At 43.6% G+C, this 26,066-nt stretch overlaps 2 protein-coding genes and 1 non-coding gene across 3 annotated transcripts in view; 2 read left to right on the forward strand and 1 right to left on the reverse strand.

Moving 5' to 3' along the window:
* Positions 1-26,066, reverse strand: part of LOC148442105 (uncharacterized) — a 252,714-nt gene that overhangs the window by 9,503 nt on the left and 217,145 nt on the right. The gene's annotated exons all lie outside the window — the stretch shown is intronic.
* On the forward strand, positions 960-25,489 carry LOC148442106 (uncharacterized). Its single transcript, XM_088464221.1, is given in 8 exon segments — positions 960-1,013; positions 12,413-12,565; positions 15,894-16,085; positions 16,792-16,870; positions 16,990-17,087; positions 17,244-17,736; positions 23,434-24,148; positions 24,150-25,489. Coding segments are annotated over 7 exon segments (2,334 nt in total). The 5' UTR covers positions 960-1,013; positions 12,413-12,487; the 3' UTR covers positions 24,829-25,489.
* Positions 4,865-4,981, forward strand: LOC148442107 (U5 spliceosomal RNA). Its single transcript, XR_015875913.1, has one exon. It is a non-coding gene; the product is annotated as a U5 spliceosomal RNA (small nuclear RNA).

Here is a 26,066-nt window from a genome sequence, read left to right on the forward strand (position 1 = left end):
TATAGGACATCACAGGCCACTCCCTTTATAGTAGGACACCGCAGACCAGTTCCCTATATAGTAGGTCCTGTATAGTAGGACACTGCAGGCCACTCCTTCTGTATGGTAGGACACCACAGGTCACTCCCCCCTGTATAGTAGAACAGCTCAGGCCGCTTCCCTTGTAAAGAAAGACACCGTAGGCTACTCCTCCTGTATAGTAGGACACCACAGACTACCCTTCCTGCATAGTAGGACAAAACAGGCTGCATTTCCTTTATAGTAGGACACTGCAGGCCCCCCTTGTAGAGGACACCACAGGCTACACCCCTGTATAGTAGGACACCACAGGCTGCTCCTCTGTATAGTAGGACACCACAGGCCACTCCACCTGTATAGTAGGACACCACAGGCCACTCCACCTGTATAGTAGGACACCACAGGCTGCTATCCTTGAAAGAAAGACACCATAGGCTACTCGTCCTGTATAGTTGGACACCACAGCCTACCCTTCCTGCATACTAGGATACAACAGACTGCTCCTCCTTTATAGAACGCTGCAGACTGCACCCCCTGTATAGTTGGACACCGCAGGCTGCTCCCCCTGTAAATGCGATTACCTGCTGCCTCTTCCTCCTGGGATCATCCGGTAACTGCAGCTATAGAAGACACGCCCCTCTAGATAGCCACGCCCTTTCCTTCTCTTCTCCGTGTTGTTATGGCTTCTATCTGCCCCGCCCCTCCTCTCATGGGGACCGCCCTCCTCTCATTCCCCTCAGTGCGGTGATTGGCAGCAGCGAGTAGCCAATCAGGCGGCACAAAGTAGGAAGGACGTCCTGTAACTAACAGCCACCAGCACCTGCCGCTCACAGCTTCATCACTAGAGTAACAGCTGAATAGTCTCATGGTGTCCTCATGTACGGTGACCGGCGGCCATATTCTTATAGTCTCCCAGTCACAGAGCAGAGGGGGCGGGGCCACAGGGGCTTTAGCTGCCATTTTGTTATAGACATTCCTGACAGCCCTCCAGCCAGGTAACGTGTCCAGTATATATTATATTATTATTATATAGGGGAGAGGGGACTGTACAGTGATATATGAGGAGGAATAACACAGCTCCCAGCACACACTGATATGTGGTATTATTATTATATAGGGGAGAGGGGACCGTACAGTGATATATGAGGGGGAATAACACAGCTCCCAGCACACACTGATATGTGGTATTATTATATAGGGGAGAGGGGACAGTACAGTGATATATGATGGGGAATAACACAGCTCCCAGCACACACTGATATGTGGTATTATTATTATATAGAGGAGAGGGGACAGTACAGTGATATATGAGGGGGAATAACACAGCTCCCAGCACACACTGATATGTGGTATTATTATTTTATAGGGGGGAGGGGACCGTACAGCCCCTGGCACACACTGATATGTGATATTATTATATTGGAGAGAGGGGACCATACAGTGATCTATGAGGGGGAATAACACAGCTCCCGGCATACACTGATATGTGGTAATATTATTATATAGGGGGGAGAGGACCGTACGGCCCCTGGCACACACTGATATGTGGTATTTTATATAGGGGAGTGGGGACCATACAGTTATATTTAAGGGAGAATAACACAGGTACAGGCACACACTGATCTGTGGTATTATTATATAGGGGAGAGGGGACTGTACAGTGATATATCAGAGGGAATAACACAGCTCCCGCCACACACTATGTGGTATTATTATTATATAGGGTAATCATTCCATGTCAGTTCACCCAGGCCATGACTCCCACTGACTCAGCGTTTCATGAAACTTTGTACACTTGATACTAACACATATCTACAAACCCATGTAAAATGTTTCTTCTCTAGCCCTCATAGTTTTTGAGATATAGGGGGTGAAAGTTTAAAAAAAATTGCTCAGAAATGCCACTCCTGATGCTCCGTTTTTATGTGAGGTGTATGTGGAAAAAGATTCCTATCTCAGTGCCTAATCCGCATATCACTTTGAAATTTTGGCCCTTTGTCAATCAGAATATGGATATTCCTGAAAAAAATGTTTATCAGCCTTGCCCGACTTTGACATTCATTATACGTTCCTTTACTTCATTCTTAATAATTTTTTGGTGCTAATAAAAAGGTGGGTTCAATATGCATTATCAACCTAAGGCAGATGAGTTATCATGTCCCTTTTTTTTTAAAATTGAACCTTAAAGTATATTTTATAAGCCTATGAAAGAAAATGGGATTTTGATTGCCTGTATGAGTATTTTAATGTTTAATTAAAAATCTCTCTTTAAAAATAAAAATTACCATTAGGTATAATTTTGCTCGCCTATGGAGTATTTTAATTTGTATATTTTGGGGTGTATTCAATTAGCCTGAGATTACACGTTGTCATGGGAAAAACTGCTATTTTACAGTGAAAACCCCGTATTCAATTTGCCGCAATAATTTATCATCGTGAATTTTACCTCGAATTTCACTTCACCTACTATAAGCAGGTGCAAAGTTGGGGAACATACCTATTTTAATGTAAAAATGTCGGGATTTGGTTCAGAACCACTGGGACAGCTACCCCCCCTCCAATGACTAATTGGGCACTTTGACGTTTTTAATTATTTTTAATTGGCCAATAACGACATGTCGTTTTTGGGTTAAAAGAGTGCACAGTTATGGAATTTTCGGTTCAACTATGGGACAGATATATTAGGGCGCTTTATGAGTGAACCAAGTGTTTTTAGTCTTGCAGGTGGGAGTAGTCAGTCTTTTCTCTTTCTTCCACTAGGGGACACTGGAGGTGCTTACGCTGGGGTATAGAGGCGTGGATAGCTGGAGCTGGCACTTAATTTAGAAGTGTGAAGCTCCTCCCCCTCTATTCCCCACCAGCCCTCAGTTTACAAAATGTGCCATCGGAGCTGGTCACAATTTGCTGTGCTCCAGCAACACATATGTTTATTGTTTTCTTTTATTTAGGATATTTATTTATTTATTTTCCTACATCTTTTACATTTACTAAGTACCCTTCGCCACCTCTCTAAAGGTGGGGTCCGGGTACCTGGCGCCCTGTTCTTAGAAGAACAGGAAGGAGTGCACAGGGCTTATTAAAAAAGCACTGACAGCTCCTTTATCGCCACAGCACATCTCTAACACAAGAGCAGAGTGTGCTGCAGCTGAGAGAGCCGCCGGGGAGCGCAGTGAGTATGGCTGCGCGTCTCCCCCCTCCCTCCCCCCCCTCCGGCGCCTAACCGCCCTATGTTGTATGCAGCACTATAGCGCTGCTTCACTCCTTCAGTCGCGGCGAGCAGCCGTTAATTGACGGAGTCTGTGAGCGCCGGGCTCCCCCGTTAAGCGGTGGGCAGCCAGGTTAGCGCGGCAAGCCTGGATGAAGTCGGGGGGCGGAGCTTAGCAGCGCGGGCTCTCTTCCCTACAATGCTGGTTAGAGCAACGCTAGGCTCTCTATCTAACAAGTCTCCCCTCTCCCCGTTAGTTTACAATGTAGAGGGGCTGACAGGTGCCGCAGCCAGCGTTACACAGGCGCCCCTCCCCCCGCTAGTAGAGCGGCAAGTAGCGGGGCAGTTAGAGAGGAATAGTTAATATATGGCCAGCGTTAAGCAACCATATTGCATGCCTCAGGGGCGGACCAGGCGGGCTCTCTATCTCTCTATACGCGGCAAGCGGCTGTTACAACAGCGTGGCTGCCGGTTTTTTTTTAACACACTAACTGCAACTATCCTCATTACAGGAGAGTGCAGAAGCCACACACTGGGCAGAAGGATTGATTCTCCTAGCACACACCCCTTCTACAGGATCCTTTCCAAAAGGGGCTGACTGAGGTGTACAAAGTGCAGGGAATCTGAATTATTGGGAGGAGTGGTGTGAACTCCTCTGTTTCTCACTAGCCTTCTGTCTCTGTATTCTGTCTGTTTATTCATAGAGTCTGATTCTGTGTGAGTGGCTGTATGTGTATATACCTATGTCTGGACTATGGCTTATTAGAAAATGTTTGTTCCAAATGTAACAACATACTAAGCCGAATGCTGCTGGCACCACGCTATGTGATGCTTGTTTAGTAACCGAAGGGGCAGCGCAGACGGTGCACTACGCCCTGGGGTGTGGAGTTTGTGTGTTCTCGCTGTGCTTCCGTGGGTTTCCTCCCACTATAGATACCATTATAATCCTCTGTGGCTATTGCGGTCTCACCTACTCCTGCATGGGCCGCTGACATGGCAGGAGTTATGGCGGCTGTATTGTCTGAATTAACGACCAATAGGAGGTTAACCAACTATCTGAACTGGTACAGATTGTGTACCGCTTCTACATTGTCCTCCACTGCCTATCATAAGCCTGCACTAAGCATCCTCTGCCGACTGTCCTCTAGTCAAATGAGGAACCCCTCACAGCTCTGCACCGCTCTACTTAGAATCTGCCTCTCAGGCAGTGGAGCCTTTTTAATTCTAGCGGTCAGGCAGATCCTTAATGTACCTGAGGAAGTAGTCCCTGCAGCTCAGCTAGAGCTTCTAGAACAGCTTTCTGTGGCCTGGAAACAACTGGATAAGCGGCTCCAAATCCATGTCATTTCCCTTCCAGCTATCCATTTCCATCATCCATGATGGAACATTGGGAAACACCTCCTCCTGTAGAAAACGCTTCCTTTGCCAGGTGCTACGTTAATTTAGGACTCTTCTGCTAGTGATTTGGAACAACACTGCGATCCAATTTACACTGCAGCAGGAGCCCAATTTAGACCTACGCCTGTTAGCGCTTCGGTTATCTATGCTGTAATTTGCTGGGTGGACCAGTTGATTAGGGGCTTGGATACTTTCAGAGCAGGGTTACGATTACTAGCAGAACTCTGTGAGTCAGCAGTTTACATGCTCTGGCTTCTCTTTAGAACGCACAAATCGTTCGCCTTTTACTAAAGATTTCCATGGAGAAAAGCAAAACTGAGTTTTGTCTCAATATTTTCATGCACCAGCTTAATGGGTTTTAAAAATGACCAGGGTTTCCAGAGAGACAGATCAGTGCTCGTATGTCCGTTTTTGCTATTTCTTCCCGCAGTGTTCTCTGCTTACTCTCTTGGCAGGCGGATGCAGAATCCAAACGGGCTGTTGAGGGTCTACGGTTCACATATGCTTTCTAGTCCAGAACTGGACAAATGGATATCCCAAGACAAGTAAGTCTTCTCTCTTCCCTTTGAATGCTTCGCAGGAGGACTTACAGGTCCCTCATTTCATTCCTTTCGTGCCCATCCCTTTTGTTAAAGGGCCAGAGATACCCCCTCGCACATTAGGGGTGGCAGAGGAAAAGGTTGCCCACATACAGTTACACGTCGACAGGATCAAAGACCAGTCGACCAACAGGTGGCTGACTGTCTCCCATCCCGCCTGGGATCTCCTGCGATGGGACTTTGCTTTCCGTGCGGTTACGAATAGCTTTCGAGCTTTCCACTCCACATCGGTTCTTTTCTACAAGTCTGCCGGTGTCCACAGACAAGGCCCCTATTAAACCTAAAGTCTTAAATCAATATCTTAAACTGTAGCATTTCACTATGGAGTCGCTTCAGTCTGTCATTGCAAGCTTGGAACCGGCAGAGTTTCTCTGTATATAAAGGATGCGCATCACCATGTCCCAAAATGGGAACCGCATCAGGCTTTACAGCATTTTGCGATTTTGCAAACTCACAATCAGTTTCGGGCGTGGCTGTTCGGGTTATCCTCGGCTCCCCGTGTTTCCACTAAGTTTGTCTGTCATGACGACTAGTTAATCAAGGCTCCGTCGGAATCACTTCTCTTGGATTATGACTTACTGACATCATCAATTTCTAGATACCCAATCTGAGTCCGTCCGAAAGACTCCAGTTCTGGGGATGGTCCTAGATATGACATTACAGAGGATTTTCCTTCCGGAAGACAAGGCCCGGAAAATCCAGTTGCTCTTTCAGCTAGCCCTAGGATCAAGGAGGGTGTCCTTGCTTCTTGGTCTTCGTCTCTTGGGGAAGATGTTAGCTGCTTTCAAGGCACTACAATATGGACAATTCTACTTCCGAGTATTCCAACTGGCCCTGCTAACACAGGGGTCAGGGTCTCGCCTGCATCTATATCAACTAATCCATTTGGCCCCGGTAACCAGGGTGGTACTCCTTGGGTGGATATGACAGGCGCCAGCCTCCGAGGATGGGGACCTGTTGTCCTCGTCTATCACTTTCATTGGTGGTCCCTACAGAAAAGACAGTGGCCCATAAATGTTGGAACTCAGAGCAGTTTCCCATGCTCTGCTAGAAGCAGCGCAGTGTCTAAGGTCTCTTCCTGTACGAGTTCTGTCAGACAACGCGACGGCCGTTGCTTACATCCACGCCGGACCGGCAATCGTAGTCGCATGGCAATGAGAGAAGTATCTCAGATTCTCTAGTGGGATGAGAGTCAGTCAAGTAATCTTGTCGGCAGTATTCATCCTTGGAGTGGACAACTGGAAAGCAGATTACCTAAGCTTCATCCACACGCGTTTCACGCACTGGGGTCGTCTTTAGGCGGACCTCAGGGCGTCTCTATTTAAACATCAGTGACCAAGATACGTGTCAAGAACTCTGGATCCGCAGGCAGAGGCTGCAATTCCATGGACCTACGACATGGTTTACCTGTTTCCTCCGATTCCACTAATTCCTCGTCTACTAAAACGAATAAAACACGAATCGGCCTTAGTCATTCTCGTGACACCAACCTGGCCTAGGAGGTGTTGGTTATTCGGTTTTTCTTGGCAGTCGATCCGGGCCACTTCCTCTTTGTCCGGACCTTCTGCAGCAGGGTCCTTTAGTCCACCCCAACTTAGCACAACTGCGTGTAACGTGGTGGCTCTTGAATCCGATATCTTAAGACAGACGGTCATCCCAGACTCTGGTATTCCCACCATGCTACGCGCCAGGAAACCAGTTTCGGCTGCGCATTATCATTGCATAGGGTGTTACAGTTGGGGCCTTCCGTTAGGGGTGTTTCGTTCTCCCGTTTTTACGTCTTTCCAAATGAGATTAGATTCTAGTCTTTGCCTAGGATCATTAAAATTGCAAATTTCTGCTCTTTCTATTTTCTTTCAATGCAGGTTGGGCCTCCTTCCGGCGATGCAGTCATTCTTCAGGGGGTGTTGCGGGTGCAGCCACCTTTTGTACCACCTATGGCTCCCTGAGTCTTGGTATTTTTATTTTTTGTTTCTTCAGTCTTCCATGTGTGAACCTCCCAAGAGGTTGATATTAAGTATTGTCTTGGAAGACGGTCCTCCTCCAGGCTTTAGCTACGGCTCGCAGGAGTTTGAATTGGGTGCTCTGTCTTATAGGCCTTGTGTTTCATGATGCTAGGGTGGAACTCAAGATGCACGCTACTTTCCTACCTATGGTTGTGTCTGTTTTTCACATAAATTAGCCTATTGTGGTACCTTCTTTGGTACGGGACTCTGGTGTTTCTTCTACCCTAGATGTGGTTAGAGCTCTTCGCCTCTGTTGCTTGGACGACGTCCTTACGCGAGTCTTAGTTGTCCTTTTTATAAGGCTGTTCGGAAGGGTTGGCCAGCATCCAAACAGGATTGGCATGTTGGCTTAGACTGACAATCTGTCAAGCTCTTCTCAGCAATGATCGTCAGTCTCCTATGTCCGTGTCGGCTCATTCCACACGTTCTGTGGGTACGTCGTGAGAGGCACGTAGGGGTGCCTCAACTTTACTATTGTGCCGTGCAACCACTTGGTCATCGGTGCTCACTTTTGTAAAGTTTTATAGATTGATACATTTGCGGTTTCAGCATCATGTTTTGCTGCCTTGTACTGCAGGTTCCTCAGAGCGCTCCCGCCCGTGGGGAAAACTTTGGGACGTCCCCAGCGTAAGCACCTCCAGTGTCCCCTAGTGGATGAAAGAGAAAATGGGATTTTGGTACTTACCGGTAAATCCTTTTCTCTGATTCCACAGGGGACACTGGACGCCCACCTCAGCGCTCTTCGCCTGTCTGTTCCGTTTGTTCCATATGTTGTATGGTTTTGTTGTTGTGTGATATTCTCTTCCTTTCACTCCCTTTTTTCTGCATCTCCTCTCGGTCTTCATTTTCTAAACTGAGGGCTGGTGGGGAATAGAGGGGGAGGAGCTTCACACTTCTAAATTAATTAAAGTGCCAGCTCCAGCTATCCACGCCTCTATACCCCAGCGTAAGCACCTCCAGTGTCCCCTGTGGAATCAGAGAAAAGGATTTACCGGTTAGTGCCAAAATCCCATTTTTGCACTTTTTTTTTTTAAAGTCCCCTAAAATGACACAAATATATGCTTGTATCCATTTTTATGTACCCTGAATTTAATGAGAGCACTTATTTTGCTGAAAAAATACACTTCAAAACCGTTATCCTATGTTAGTTTGGCATTTTTCGGGGTACAGGCTGATTTCCCCATTTTCATCTACACTTTTCAGAGTAAGAACTTTTGCGCAAATCCTGTTTTTGTGATTTTGGAATTGAATAGGTGTAAAAACGGGAGCGCGCACACCCACGAAAATCATATATAAAAGACTTACCAGGACCTAGTTACTTATTTACATGGGCGTAGCCAGAGGTATGGGGGCCCCATAGCAAAATTTCCTTGGGGGCCCCCAGCCCCATAATACTTACCCCCCTGCCTCATAATACTTACCTCCTCCTGAGCCCAGCGCTCCGCTCCGTATCTCCTCACTGAAGCTGGGAGGAGGCATGGACATGATCAGGGGATGTAATTATGGCCATACCTCCTCCCAGCTTCTAATGGTGCGTACACACGGAGCGATCAGTCAGCGATAAAGATATCACTGACTGATTGCCCTGCACCCTCATGGTGTGCTGGATGATCGATATCCATCATCCAGCCCATCACCAACCCAGCAACGACGGGCCAGCGAAAACTATTCTTACGTGATTCAGAATGAAGTTCAAGGGTATCATTGGACAAACAATGGTTGTACACTGCACCCAGCTGTAATCTACGTTCATGTTCCCCAGTCTGATGACCTGGTCATCACAAGTGTCTGTGTTTTGTCTGATGATTTGGAGCATGATGTAGCATTTGTGTACGAAACACAGTAAGTAATTATTCAGTACATCAAGGAAAACATTCCTGCTGTCAAAAAAATTGTGTTACTTCAGTCATGGGTGTGGTGGGCAGTATAACAATTGCAAATAAAATTCTCAACTTGTGCTGCCATGGTCGAGACTTCACTTTGAAAGCATCATGGGCATTTTTTGCAACCAGTGCATATAAAAATGAAAGAAATACCACTCCACCAGCGCTTTAAGGGTCAATACATATTATAAGTTCTTTAGTTCCATATAATGATTTCCAACTCCCAGGGGCAATATATACCACCTCTCAAACATGTAGTTCACAACTGAGAAAAGAGAGATAAAAAAGTACCATACATAGTGCAGTATTATAAATGGACAAAGAAGAAATGTAATAACAATCTAGGTAAATTACAGATAGGTCACATAAAAACAGAATAAAATGGTAGTCATCCACAGGTTATACTGTATCCATATGTGGCTAGAATGTTAACTATTACCGGCTGTAGGTGAAGAACTGGCAATGGTCAGTTCTTATGAGCGTATGTATCAAGAGAATCCCCCCGGCTGCAGCAACAGGTCTATAGTTGCCATGGTGAGGTTTAGACGCGGCCGTTTGTCTGTATCTCGGTGGTCTCTAGTCACATGACAATCTCCTCCCATCACGTGACATGTTACGTCTATAGTTGCCATGGTGAGGCTAAGACGCGGCCGCTCGTCTAGATCTCAGCGGTCTCCGGTCACATGACTATCTCCTCCCGATCACGTGACATGTTACGTCTATAGTTGCCATGGTGAGGCTTAGACGCGGCCGTTTGTCTGTATCTCGGTGGTCTCTAGTCACAATACTAAACGTCAGACGCTTTACACAGGAGTGAGAAGTTCTCACGATACCTGTCTGTTGCCATAGCGCTCTTAGGCGTCCCTTATCCTCCTGCCTCTCACATTGTTAGCAAACAGTCCACGTATGTAAAGAGATCACTAACTCGATTTCATATATTTCTACTGATGCCTTTTTCTTAGGAGGAGGTAAGCTTTAGTCTCAGATCGGGATTTCATTTAAGTGCATCATATATATCATCGTATATAAAACAAGAGTAATTTAATATAAGTACACATAAAACATCCAAATATAGTACATATAATATAGCATCTGTGTATAAAATGTTAAATATGAAGATAGCACCAATATTATTTCTGTATTCCCTATATTTCTAACCATAAATATCTAAAAAGCATCATAAAAACCACTTTATCCCAAAATCTATGTTGAGACCTCCTGGTTGTAAGGTTCCCAAATCATAAATTGTGCTCATCCTTGCTTTGGCCAATTGGCTAGTTAAATCTCTTCGCCAATGTACTTTCACCCATTACAAGCCCAAAAAGCATTTAATAGCAGAGGTAGAGCAATTATTATGTTGTTTAAAATGACTAGAAAGAGCATGAGAGTCCAGGGCTTTTTTATGTCTCTGAGGTGCTCTCCTAAACGCACTTTATTGCCACCAGCCACGGTAAATCTCCTGGTGATGGCATTGGTGGAACAATTAATCCTCTGGTTGCCAGAGAGAGCCCACAGAGACTAACAGGTGATCTGATTGACTCAGCTGAAAAAGTCTTACATTTCTGCAAGTCAAGAATTGCAGATATAAAGTTACGTCTAATATCAAAAGAAACACGCAAGCAGCTGCAAGACCGATTTTCCCAGGCAAAAACCGTACCTGGTACAAGAGGATTTCATCACTTCTCCCCTATATCTGAAGTCTCCATAGGAACAAAGTGACTCAGGTCAGATAAAAACTTCTGTTCCATTTTCCATTACTCAGATCAGAACAATCCAACACCAGTCATTATGTCACAGATCTGTACAGATTCATACATAGCATGTGTTTACGATAATCGTTGTGTTTTTTGGATAAGATGAGGAGGAATGTGATGTTGAAGTTAAGTTCATGCACACCTATGGCCCTCCGCGATCATTTCACTGGCCTCTACAGAAGAAAGAAGACATCTGTTATGTTCCTATGTGCTCTATAATTTCCTCTGTCAGTCCTCCTATCATGAAGGGTACTGGGAGGATGTATTACTTCCCTGAAAAGGAAGTTGATTATGTACAATGGCAGTACAGTCTCATCTTCAGTTAGACATCAGGCATCTCGGGTCAAAAACAAGTAAGATTAATAAGCTGATGTATTTAAAACGGCTTTTAGTGTGTGTGCTCGCTCCCGTTTTTGCACCTATTCAATTCCAAACTCAGGATTTGAGTGAAAATTCTTCCTGTGAAAAGTGTAGGTAAAAATGGGGATATCAGCCTGTGCCCCAAAAATTGCAAAACTAACGTAGGATAACAGTATAGAAATGTATTAGAGGTCATATTAAATAGACTTGGGATACTTAAATTCAGTCAAATGGCTGTTATTTGCATTTGAAAAAATACAACAAAATGATAAAAAGCTTTTTTTTTCAGCAAAATAAGTGCTCTCATTACATTTAGGATACATAAAAATGGGTATAAATATATATTTAGGTGATTTTAGGGGAATTAAAAAAAAAAAAGTGCAAAAAGACTACTCCTACCTGCAAGACTAAAAACACTTGTTTCACTCATAAAAGCACCCAAATATACCTGCCCCATACTTTGAATCCAAATTATTGTGGCTAATTAAATAGGGGTTTTTCACTGTAAAATAGCAGTTTTTTGCATGAAAATGTGTAATCGCGGGCTAATTGAATACCCCCCTATGTGTAATGGGAAACATGCACATATATACTGTATATAGAAATATACAAATTAAAATACTCCCCTGATGTGCAAATATATACCTAATGATAATTTTTGTTTTTAAAGAGAGATTTTTAATTAAACATTAAAATACTCATACAGGCAATCAAAATCCCATTATTTTAGCAAAGGAATGTATAATGACTCTCAGAGTCGGGCAAGGTTGATAAAACATTCTTTTCTGGAATCTCCATATTCTGATTGACAAAGGGCTAAAATTTCAAAGTGATATGTGGATTAGGCACTGAGATAGGAATGTTTTTCCACATACACCTCACATTAAAAAAATTGCTCAGAAATACCACTCATGATGCATTGTTTTTAACTTTGTCCCCCCTATATCTCAAAAACTATGAGGGCTAGAGAAGAAAAAATGTACATGGGTTAGTTGCTATGTGGTAGTATCAAGTGTACAAAGTTTCAGGAAAATATGAGTCGGTGGGTGTCATAATAATTTTTTTCTGGGTGATTTGACATGGAATGACACTGGGGGGAAAGGGGAGACTTACCGGTCACTTAGTGTTACATGTCTGTGTTACATGTGTTCTCTGTGATGTCTGTTATATTTATTCTATTTACTCCTAGACAGCCCTGCTCTGAGGAACCAGAGTCTTTATTATTATTTATTACACATTCTATATTCTCTCTGATTCACTGAGGATGGACAAGGACGGGAGTCACAGGACTGAGAGGATCTTACATCTCATCCTGGAGATCATTTACGAGCTAACTGGAGAGGTGAGGGGATCTGGGAGTGTCACAGTGACATCACTTATATCTATAGTAATAATACAGGGACATGACTGGGGAGGTGAGAGGATCTGAGAGTGTCACAGTGACATCACTTATATCTATAGTAATAATACAGGGACATGACTGTGGAGGTGAGGGGATCTGGGAGTATCACAGTGACATCACATATCTATACTAAGGAATTGGTATGAAATACCGCCGGCCGATTCGCGGCAGCCAGACATCAGCAGAGATCCCGGCAGCGGAACCCCGACAGCGCTGGAAATCCCGATCGTGGATAGGTGAGTATCTACTAACCTAACCCTAACTCTCCTTAGGGGTGCCTAACCCTAACCTCCACCCCAAGTGCCTAACCCTAATCCCCCCGCTAAGTGCCTAACCCTAACCACCCCCTTCCCCGTTGCCTAAACCTAAGTCCCCCGGGGGGGTGCCTAACCCTAACCTCCCCCCGGGGGTGCCTAACCCTAACCCTCCCTCCCCCTAGCCTAACCCTCCTGGGGGGGTGCCTAACCCTAACCTCCCCCGGGAGCCCTAAACCTAACCCACCCCCGCGGCTGTCCGCTGGCCGCGCCCGGCATCACTACGATCTGGATGCCGGGCACCGGTCTCCTGGCGTCGGGGAAATGCCGGGCGTCTACGTCTAGACGCCCGGCATTTCACCCTTGCCGGGATATGACAGTCGGGAAGCCGGCTGCCGGTATTTAGGCAGTCGGCTTCCCGATTGCATACCCTATACTAATAATACAGGGACATGGCTGGGGAGATGAGGGGATCTGGGAGTGTCACAGTGACATCACTTATATCTATAGTAATAATACAGAGACATGATTGGGGAGGTGAGGGGATCTGGGAGTGTCACAGTGACATCACTTATAGCTATAGTAATAATACAGGGACATGACTGGGGAGGTGAGAGGATCTGGGGGTGTCACAGTGACATCACTTATATCTATAGTAATAATACAGGGACATGACTGGGGAGGTGAGGGGATCTGGGAGTGTCACACTGACATCACTTATATCTATAGTAATAATACAGGGACATGACTGGGGAGGTGAGGGGATCTGGGAGTGTCACAGTGATATCACTTATATCTATAGTAATAATACAGGGACATGACTGGGGAGGTGAGGGGATCTGGGAGTGTCACTGTGTTATCACTTATATCTGTAGTAATAATACAGGGACATGACTGGGGGGTAAGGGGGATCTCGCAGTGTCACAGTGACATCACTTATATCTATAGTAATAATACAGGGACATGACTGGGGAGGTGAGAGGATCTGGGAGTGTCACAGTGACATCACTTATATCTATAGTAATAACACAGAGACATGACTGGGGAGGTGAGGGGATCTGGGAGTATCACAGTGACATCACATATCTATACTAATAATACAGGGACATGGCTGGGGAGGTGAGGGGATCTGGGAGTGTCACAGTGACATCACTTATATCTATAGTAATAATACAGAGACGTGACTTTGAAAGTGAGGGGGTCTGGGAGTATCACAGTGATATCACTTCTAGCTATAGTAATAACCGAGCAGCAGGTAGCCAGTCTCAGTCCCAGAGTCCTCACTGGAGTTGGGATTTAGTACATTGTATGTTCTTTTCTTTTTGTCACTGACACAAATATGTTAGATCTTTGTCAGGGGTTGGTTTTCTTGTGGACCCGGGGTGGATACAGGAGGAGACAGAGAATCAGAACTGTAGAAAAACTTGGGTTCTTTAATGAATGGAATGGTAGACATGAAAGAACCAAGCCCAGGACAAAAGTGAAGATGGGTCAGAGTCAAATAATAAGTCCAGCAGCAAATAATAAAATCCTGAATGAAGGTAACAGGAGTGGAGCGATAATGTTTAGGTATGTCCAGAGGGAAACAAGCTGTAGACAGGGGTCGATGCGGTAAGAAGGTAGTCTGGTTGGTGAGTGGGAATCCAACAGTAGTGGGAGGGGGAGTTGCTGATAGGTGCGGGGATTCCTGAGGCTGCCTGAAACCGGCAGGAAGCTAGGCAGAACCGAAGTCAGCAGCGTAGAGGAGCTCAGATAAATGTGAACAGACTGGGCTGATACACGTTGCACAGGCAAAGTAAGGGAGCTGTGAACTCCCTTAAATCCTCAACAGCAGAGCGTGATTGGCCGGACAGAACAGCTGACCTTTAGGGGATTGGTTCCCTAGGTCACATGGGCCAATGCAAGATGGCGGTGCCTATAGAACCGCAGAGTACAAACGCTGCGCAACACTCCCATGCTGGCATGGCCTACCAACAAGGAACCACAAGATGCACCCCGTGCCAGTCTCCATACTCCAGCACCGCCACCGGAAGGCCCACGCCAGAGTGCCCTAACGGGCAAAGACCGCAAACTTACCGGTAAGGAACCGCTGGTCTTGACCCCTTGGGAGACTCAACCTGTGTGTAGTATGTATATATATATATATCAGCCAAAAATCATAATATTCGGCCATTAACATATAGACTCATTAATACAAGTATGTCATATCCAATATATAATAAATAAAACAAAATTTATATCTGCATGAAATAATTCTCAGCCGTTCAAAACAGCAGAAAAATCACAAGGAAAGACTCCATACATTATTGTGCCGTCCCGCTGGGTGCCAACCCATCAGTGTCTGAAATCTCACTCCCACCAGCAACGTAATGGGAAGAAGCAATCCATGGGCCCCAAATACGATCATATTTGAGATTACAATTCTGCCTAGTATATAGAAATCGTTCATGCCCCACTACTTCATTTATCAGCCCACACCACTCAGCAAAGGTAGGGCCCCTAGATGCCATCCAAGTACGGGCAATACAAAACTTGGCCAGAGTCAATGCATTAATTACATATTGGCCCGTTAAACGATGAACCCTGTTCAAGAGATCCAAACCAAAAATACGCATTTCAGGGAATATAAGGGGAATAGCACCTCCCGTGTTGGTGATACAGTTGGTGACTTGGGACCAAAACACCCGGACAGCAGAACACTCTCAGAGGAGATGCCAAAATGAGCACTGTGGAGTAGAACATTTAGGACACCTACCAGATGCACCAGACCCAAATCTACTCAGTAATAAGGGGGTAAGATACACCCTGTGTAATAAAAAGAACTGAATCTGTTGAAATCGCACTGCACAGGTGGCTTTTCAGCATTAAAGACCACTCTTCATCCTCTAATGGACCCAAATCATCCACCCATTTAAGTCTAAGCAGTAGTCTACTTGTATATTATGCAAATTAATGAATAGCCCCATTTAGGTGAGGTTTAATTGACCATTTAATGGTGTCTCCCCAATACTCAGGATTACACAGTAGTGAAAAAGACATCTGGTGAGTGTGAGACACCCAGCAGCCGTCCCCATGTGTCAGGAGGACTGAGCAGGACTCAGAGCCCCATCACGGTGCCTCCATCTCACTCACTAATACATGAGAGAGATAATGACCAGAAGATCGTGGAACTCTCCAACAAGATCATTCAGCCGCTGACTGGAGAGGTGACTGCTGGGATGGAACATTATACAGTAACATCAGGGGATGTGTCTGGGTGATGACTGGAGAGGTGACTGCTGGGAATGGGATATTATACAGTAACACCAGGGGATGTGTCTGGGTGATGACTGGAGAGGTGACTGCTGGGATGGAACATTATACAGTAACACCAGGGGATGTGTCTGGGTGATGACTGTAGAGGTGACTGCTGGGAATGGGATATTATACAGTAACACCAGGGGATGTGTCTGGGTGATGACTGGAGAGGTGACTGCTGGGGATGGGACATTATACAGTAACACCAGGGGATGTGTCTGGGTGATGACTGGAGAGGTGACGGCTGGTAATGGGACATTATACAGTAACACCAGGGGATGTGTCTAGGTGATGACTGGAGAGGTGACTGCTGGGAATGGGGACATTATACAGTAACACCAGGGGATGTGTCTAGGTGATGACTGGAGAGGTGACTGCTGGGAATGGGACATTATACAGTAACACCACAGGATGTTTCTGGGTGATGACTGGAGAGGTGACCGCTGGGAATGGGACATTATACAGTAACACCAGGGGATGTGTCTGGATGGTGACTGCTGGGAATGGGACATTATACAGTAACACCAGGGGATGGGTGTGGGTGATGACTGTATCATTGTGTGTGTCAGGTTCCTATAAGGTATTAGGATGTCATTGTCTTATGTCTCCATGCAGGAGGAAGAGTATATAGAGAAACACAGGGATCTATACAAGGACGTGATGATGGAGAATCACAGGCCCCTCACATCACTGGGTAAGAGGAGACTGTCATTTATTGTACAGGGGAGATTAGGTATGGGGGCCTCCTATAAACACCCATCACCTGATAATCACATATATACAATGTACTCAGTCACTGTGTGTCTCCTACAGATGGACCCAGTAACAAAAAGACCCCAGAGAGATGTCCCCGCCCTCTGTATTCACAGGATTGTACAGAGGAGAATCACAGGATCCCACAGGAGCATCAGGTAGATGGGATTTAGGGTCTCTCCAATATACCAAAGTGACTGTCACTATATGATCTGTAGAGAAGCTGTGTGTGTCTAATATACTGATATTCTTTTGTTTTATTTCATGTAATTTAATCAGACTTCAATAATTTTTTTGTGTTGTGGGTTATTTAGGATGAAGGTCTGGCATTTATAAAGGTTGAAGTTTTACAGGGAGAAGACACGTATGTGACTCATATAAAGGCAGAAGATGTAGAGAGAGAAGAAGAGACGTATGTGACTGATAATATGGGAGAAGATATGGAGGATGAAGAAGAGACATATGTGACTCATATAAAGGCAGAAGATGTAGAGAGAGAAGAAGAGACGTATGTGACTGATAATATGGGAGAAGATATAGAGGGAGAAGAAGAGACGTTTGTGACCGATATGAAGGCAGAAGATATAGAGGGAGAAGAAGAGATGTATGTGACTGATATGAAGGCAGAAGATATAGAGGGAGAAGAAGAGATGTATGTGACTGATATGAAGGCAGAAGATATAGAGGGAGAAGAAGAGAAGTATGTGACTGACATGAAGGCTGCAGTTGCAGAGGGAGAAGAAGAGACGTATGTGAGGAGTGATCAGAAGTGTAAGGAGGAGGCAATTCCTACAGCTATCAGCACAGGTGAGTAATAAACACTTATATTAGAAGAAATACTTACATACACAATACTCATGCAGTAGTAACCCATAATAATAATCATATTGATTTGGTTACATTATTAGTATAATTTACCAAATTTCCAGGACCACAGTCAGGATTTTCCTCTACAGGTTGCAGACAATTAAAAATGTTGAAAAACATAAAGGTTAAGAGAGAACAGCCGAAGAAGTTTGACGTACTATGATGTTTCATTTTTATGCTGGCACTGAACCACCCTCTACCTCCTGGAATAGGCTCTCAAGCTGTGGAGCGATAACTTGGATTAATTTCTGGCTCTGTAGCCTTCTTACAGTATGCGGAACAGATGCCAATCTATTTCTCAGCAACTGATAGCGATGTAGCAGTGTGGGAGTTACCTGATTCAGGTGATTAACTGGATTCAGCGGAGATCGGCATGACAGGAACCACAGATGAGGTGAATAGCTCTATTGCAGAGATTAATGTGGCAGTGAGAACTGCCTTTGGTGATAAATGACAGGAACTTAGAACCAGTAGAAAACTTGGAGGAACTGGACTTGGACCGGCAGGAAGACTTGCCGAGTTGAATTGAAGAACTTTTGCTTTGACTCCGGACTGGAGTAACGTGGATTGAACTGAAGAACTTGGGCTTTGACTCCGGACTGGAGTAACGTGGATTGAACTGAAGATCTTGGGCTTTGACTCCAGACTGGAATAACATGGATTGAACTGAAGAACTTGGGCTTTGACTCCGGACTGGAGTAACGTGGATTGAACTGAAGATCTTGGGCTTTGACTCCGGACTGGAGTAACGTGGATTGCGCTGAAGAACTTGGACTTTGACTCCGGACTGGAGTGACGTGACAATGGCTGGAAGGAAATCAGGTAATGCAGAGATGAGGGCTAAACAGGGTAATCCGGAAATGCTGTGACAATGGCTGGAACTCAGGTACAAGCTGGATAGGTAATTGGAGATAACAGGTTCAGTAAGGAATGGGTAGGTTGGGGAACTTCAGGTTCAGGGAGGAATGGGTAGGTTTGGGAACTTCAGATTCAGGGAGGAATGGGTAGGTTGGGGAGCAGGAGTTGATCCACGGCAGGAAGCAAAGCAGGGTAACATGATGCAGGTTTACAGGGAGCCAGGGACCAACCAGGAGTAGGGTAAGCAGAGGAGCACAAGACTCGGGTCAGGAGCACAGGAACTCACTTGTAGCAGATGCTGAAACACACGAGTTGCACTGGCCTAGGAACTAACCGGATTTCTGGATACTCCAGGTATAGCTGTAATCAGGACTTCTGGATTTGCCTGGAATTGCTGTAAGCAGGACTTTGGGATTGAACTGGTCTAGGAACCAGCAGGAGCCTGGGATACACTAGTACACAGAGAGGCAGCTAACACAAGCTGTACACCACGGGAAGTAACGAGATGTTCAGGCCCAGAATGCTTTCCGAAGTGGATGTACATACCTTGGGTCAGGCAGGAATTGGTGGAAATAGTCAGGTGGTCTGGCAGTAGTATTCTGAGTGGTGGAAGGCACAACATGCAGAGGGAGTAATCACCTCTGCAGCACTGAGAATCAGAACCACACCTGCGATTCTAATCAAGACTAGCAATGGTCACAGACAGAGGAGAGCCCAGGTGAATAATCACCGTGGAAGGGAATGCATACAGAGAAGTGCTGCAGCAAGCATGATCAGAGCAGATCCTCTAGGCAAATTACACATATAGATCTATGGAGACAGTTGGCAGTGGTAAGTCTACAGGCAAAAGGGTGAAAACTAGACAGGGTCATGACAAGTAGTAGTCAGCATCACCTGATTGGTTCCTTCCCATCGATCTATCAGACAGGCAGAATGTAACAAATTCCTAACCATGATATAATCCGGTTCAATACCATGACCGTTCTTCTCAGTTATATCTTGTGACAGGAGTTTTACACCTTATTGCTGTCTTTTTAGTTGTTTACTCATGTTAATGTTATTTGATTGTTACTTTATTGTTGGACTTTAAATTACGTTTGGTTCTTTCCCGAACATAACCTTAAAAGGTGATCGATAAGAGGTGGCCTAGGAGTAGTTCTTATACTCCGTAGTACTAGCAGTAAAGTCTCTAGACAAGGTTAAACTTTTTTCTTATAATTTGTGTAAGATGATATAATCAGCAGCTTCTTACTGCAGCTAAGAAAGCAATAAAAGGGCAGCACCAATTCCCCACAAATGATACAATTTTGAGTGAATATTTATTATCTTCAGTGTTTTAATTTTAAAATGATGATTCCTATAAAAACATAATGCATACAATAGTGCATTATCCAAATCCAATTAAAAATACAAAAACCCAATGTCCATAGAAATGTGAATATTCATCTCCTTATTCCAGTGTTTATAGACAAGATCCATAGGTTAGAGAATTGCACGTCATCATAGTTTATAAGGATTAAAGACCCTAGCTTCACATTTATAATTTTATGGGCATGTCAGCGTCTTTATGGTCCTTCTCATTACCAAAGGGAATCTCCCCACAATTGTCATGCAAAGAAGAAGTGAAAGGATCTAGTGAAACCCTGTATGTAATTCACAAGTTCAATTTAAAATATAGAAATATGATTGTATTTGGATAATGCACTATTGTAGGCATTTATATATGTTTTTATAGGCATCATCACCATTTTGAAAATACAGTGATGAGAAGTAAAGATTCACTCCGCTTTATACTCAGTTCTTGATGGTACCAATTATCATTTTACCTTACCGCTTTCTTGTAGCCTGCATGGAGTATGTAATATGCTGTTTATACCCAGTAGCTTACACATTGTATGGAAAACATTTCTGTCTTTGACACTGACTTCCGAGATTCCATACCTGCAGAGAAACTCTTGCATTAGTTTCTTAGATGAAAATGTTGCAGTTTTTGCAGTGGCTGTTGATGCTTCTACTCAATTTGAGTTTACATCTACACACACCAATATATGCTGCAGATTCCTGTATTATGGAAATGGGATACAATCAGTTTGTATTATCTTGAATGATCCCTTCTGTAGGAGGAATGTAAGATGGCTCTGTTGGTATTATTTTCCCTGGGTTCTTCCTTAGACATGTAAGACATAAAGCAGCTTTATTACTTGTTTGAGAATAGAAGCCGGGTGCACATCAATATATTCTCCTATCAGTTTACAGAACATCCTATCCCAACTGAGTTGTGTTCTACTGGTCTACCTTGTCCATCCTTGTCCAGTGGACTCCTGGCCATATCCTTTTAACTTCCATATACCTTTTTATTATGAGGAACGCAATCTTTGCATCTCGACTTGTCTTTGTTCATTAAGATTTTTCAAAAGCAGAACATCAACTAGTGATAAAATTTGACTTAGCAATTTTGTAAATTGCCATAAAGATCAAAAGTCATGTTCTACACCAAATGCGGATCTTGAGTTTCTGTCAATGTTTTGATTTGGCCAAAAAAGTTCTCCAGAATCTATTTGTGACCACTCCTATCTGTATAGAATATCAAGTTTAATTTTTTTTGAATGTCAAATCTGGTCTAGCAGTCAATATCTGGTCTTGATGTTTCAAACAGTCCTGTATCTGTACAAGCTTTGAATTTCCCCCTCTCCACCCTCTGGACAGCATTAGGCTTATATGGTAAAACTGTGGCTGGATTCAATGTTTTGCAACTTTTTCTGGTTAAACTTTGCAGGTGCTGTAAGGGCTCGCTCCCATCTGGTAATCCTGTGACACATATCTGAGAATTAAAATGAACAGATAAAACATGAGTTGTATACAAAGTGCATGAGCCAAAACTATGTCATCATTCTATCCTATGAGAAGAGCATATACTGCCAATGCTATCAAACACGTGTGGAGTAATTGTACCCCTGTGTTTAGTTGCACCCTACTATGCTGCAGGACTACTAGCATCTCCATGCTTTTGTGTGAGAACACCTGCAGTACATCCAGTGTTTATAGTTCACTACAGGTCAAAGGGATTTTCATAGTAGGGAATGACTAATGCTGTAGACCAGGGGCGGGGAACCTTTTTTCTGTCGAGGGCCATTTTGATATATATAACATAATTTGCGGGCCCGGTGCAGGCCGCGGTCCCTCAATTTGACGTCACACGGGGCAGGGCCACAATTGCCATTGATTACAGCAATACCCAGAGCATCCTGAGGATGCCCCAGGGAGGTGTAAGGGCAGCAGTGTACCGTCAAAAGGGTCCTAAGGATGCTCCATAGATTCTGGCTGCAGGGTGCCATTCTGGGAACCCTGCTAACCAGATGAGGCTAGCAGAAAAAAGCTCAGAGGGCCTGACCAAATGATTCCCCGGGTCTTATACGGCCCCAGGGCCTGAGGTTCCCCACCCCTGCTATAGACTGTCAGATCTGCCTTAAGAGTGACAAAGGCTGTATAATCTGTGTGTTGAACTAGTAGTTTTTAACATGAAACACACCTAGTTCAGCCTCTAGTCTTAAAGGATATTGTGGAATTTTTGGTGCTGGTCTACCTTATTGTAACTAAACCACAACTGGGGCAACATTAGACTTTAGTACAATGTCTTGCCCATTTTTAGTCTAGACGAATAAAACCAAATTAAGACAGAATAAACTCAAGTCTAAGTGGATTTGGGGGTTTCGCCGGTTGGTTCACTATGAGGGGTAAATTTACTAAAGTGAGAATTTTTAGAAGTGGAGATGTTGCCCATAGCAACCAATCATATTTGAGCTATTCTATTCTAGAAGATGCTAGTTAAATGTAGTTAAATGTTATGTAGAATCTGGTTGCTATGGGCAACATCTCCACTTTATAAAACCCTCACTTTAGTAAATTTACCCCCTGAGCCTCTGAAGAGTTTCTAATAAGTCTTTTAATACTTATTCTCGGTATATATAAGAACACGCTATCTAGTGTGCAATTAGTAATACAGCCCCACTTACAGAGCAACTCTTTGCCAAGTAAATTAGTAGGGGCTCATGCTCTCCAAGCAAAGACTGATAGTAACTTCTCCTGGTGTAAGCAGAGGACATTGCTGCAACTTTCTGGTTGTGTCTATTGTAGAGATTGTTTGAACAGAGAGGGAGAATAAATGAAGATGTTAAAGCAGATTTGGCCGCCCCTGTATCATATCAACAAAGAAAGGATTAGTTAATGCCTGCAGTGTTATGTTTATCATCTGGTTAGGTATTTCTGCTAAGTGGTTCCTTCATTGGTAATAGGTTAAAGAACAGTAAGTGTAGGGCGTACAGACGTGCACAATAGGATAAAAAGCTGCCAAATTAACACCTGATTCTACCCAAACAGAATCGGAGTGCTACAGCCCATATATATATATTCATATCTTTCCATAGGCTAGAGAATCCACAGTATAACTCTAGTACATAATACACAGAAAAAATAGTGTATTACAGTTTTTAGGACTAGTGTAATCACGCAGATGTATGAATTCTATTAATGATTTCCATTTTCAGGGTGTGTTCCCCACCCTTTTGTAATATTCTTACTTCAATATAGATATTTGAGTGCATGGAAATATGGTAAGAAATATGGGAATTAGATACACAAGTATAGTGCAATCTAAAATTTCAGTTACAAATGGTACCTTTAGTCTTCTTAAATTTATCAATTTGAAGGTTTTTTTTTTTTTAATTAATCTTATTTCATTAAAACATTCATATTACCATAAATGTATTATATTCCCAACAGATGGCTGTAACAGAAGAAATATATCGCAGGAACATCTAATTATATCTCCAGATCCTGAAATAAAAGAGAACATCAGACAAGATTCTCCAGTAGAAACCCCTATAACCTCAATTATACATCCAGTTCTTTACAGTACAGATATGTCATCTGATTCTTCTGATGTGTCTTGTACCAATACCTGTGTTACTAGGAGAACATCTATTACAGCTCTTAGAGAAGATAATCTATTACCCAATAATATAGATGCCACATGTTCTACAAAGAGAACAAAGGGTATTGCCCACCAGCCAGCTAATATACATGTGAAGCCATTTTCATGTTCTCAGTGTGGTAAAAGTTTTAGAAGTAAATCATATCTAGTCACACATCAGAGAACTCACACATGTGAGAAACCATTTCCATGCTCTGAGTGTGGGAAATGTTTTACACAGAAAACAGCTCTTGTCACACATCAGAGAACCCACACAGGTGAGAAACCATTTCCATGCTCTCAGTGTGGGAAAAGTTTTAGAAGTAAATCACATCTTGTTCAACATGAGAGAAGTCACACAGGTGAGAAGCCATATTCATGCTTTGTGTGTGGGAAATGTTTTACATGGAAATCATACCTTGTCACACATCAGAGAAGTCATACAGGTGAGAAGCCTTTTCCATGTACTGTGTGTGGGAAATGTTTTACACAGAAAACAGCTCTTGTCACACATCAGAGAAGTCACAGGGGAGAAACCATTTCCATGCTCTCAGTGTGGGAAAGGCTTTAGAGACAAATCAAATCTTATTAGACATCAGAGAAGTCACACAGGTGAGAAACCATTTCCATGTTCTGAGTGTGGGAAATGTTTTACACAGAAAACAGCTCTTGTCACACATCAGAGAACGCACACATGTGAGAAACCATTTCCATGCTCTCAGTGTGGGAAACGTTTTAGAAGTAAATCACAGCTTGTTCAACATGAGAGAAGTCACACAGGTGAGAAACCATTTCCATGTTCTGAGTGTGGGAAATGTTTTAGTACCAAATCTGTTCTTATTTTACATCAAACAGATCACACAGATTTGAAGCCCTTTTCATGCTCTGAATGTAGGAAATGTTTTCCATACAAATCAGATCTGGTTATACATAAGAGACATCACACAGGTGAGAAGCCATTTTCATGCTCTGAGTGTCAGCAATGTTTTACACGGAAATCATATCGTCACACATCAGAGAAGTCACACGGGAGAAATCCTTTCCATGACCTGAGTGTAGGAAATGTTTTGCACATAAATATCCCCTTGTTACACATCAGAGAAGTCACACAGGGGAGAAACCATTTTAATGCTCTGATTAAGAGAAATTACATAAGTCAGATCTTGTGGAATATTTACAGACATTTAAACTGGAAACTGTTTTGAGAGGGATATTTTGTTATCTATAGATCAAAACTCATGCACAATAATTTTCCAGAGATGTGCTCTTCATTCACTTTCATTTATTTTTGTTATATAAAGGGCAGAGCTGACATGGTTTGTGCTACAGTTCAAATTGTATTTTTTTGTTATCTTTTCTGTTACTATCCCACAAGATAATATCCACTAAATGTTGCGTTACAGTGTGTGTGGTCAATTGTATCACCCAAAATGGCATGAGTGCAGGAGAATATGGACAGTGCTCAAAGGACTTAGGGTAAATTCATATTGATGTGTAATTGAACATTTGGTCTAAATACCTATTAAACACGTTCTTAAGTGGCGTAATCCTCCCTGCCAGCAATAGTCTGTCATATAAAACAAGGATGCCTGGTGCCCAGAGAAACATGATGTCATAGGTTTGTTTTCCAAAAAGAAATTGACTGACCAACACAAATCGTTCTTTGGTTAGTGGCACCATGACAATGACACCACAAGTGTGGGATAAGGACTGCCCTATATGTGGGTGTCCCTGATGCTCTGGGTGGAGCCTCTGTGTATATATATGTGTCTATAGTAAGAGCTTGCTCCCTGCTGTGCGTTTCTCTCCTGAGCACAGAGGACGATGCTATATGTACTGATAGTGTAATAAATACGGTGTAATATCTTCTAGTGTTATTCCATCTTTTGTATTGCTTTATATTATATTTGTGTTACATTAATGGGCTGTCATCACTCAGGGATGTGGGATATATTGTTATATTACTGTCCCTAGTGTCTATGATAGCACTAGCAAGGGGGTCTGTGTGACATCACTGGTGGGGGTGTGATGTAATAACAAGCATGGCTGGTGCCAAGAGGAAACAATGGAAATCAGATATCAGCACCACTGAGGTTACTTAATGCTACTACAGAGGGATACATCTGTGTGTATCACATACATGGCACAATCCATGTAATACATTGTGTGTACAGTCTGTAATGTGTACAGATCCTCCCAGTTCAGTCTTAAGATGGGTAACCACTGCCGACGGGATGATCAGTTAAGCTGTACACATTTTACTGATCGCCCACTAGACGTATTGTACTGATATCACAGCTGGGAGTGCATTTGAATTTGCCTACCCAGCTGTGACATCAGTCCCTACCAGCAAGGGTACGGGCGGTCGGCAGACTGACCGTACAGAGATGCGCTGATAACTGCAGATATATATCCCCCACCTGCAGTGCTGCACAGCCGATGC

Source organism: Taudactylus pleione, unplaced genomic scaffold (genome assembly GCF_031769625.1).
Source record: "Taudactylus pleione unplaced genomic scaffold, aTauple2 ptg001616l, whole genome shotgun sequence".
NCBI lineage: Eukaryota > Metazoa > Chordata > Amphibia > Anura > Myobatrachidae > Taudactylus > Taudactylus pleione.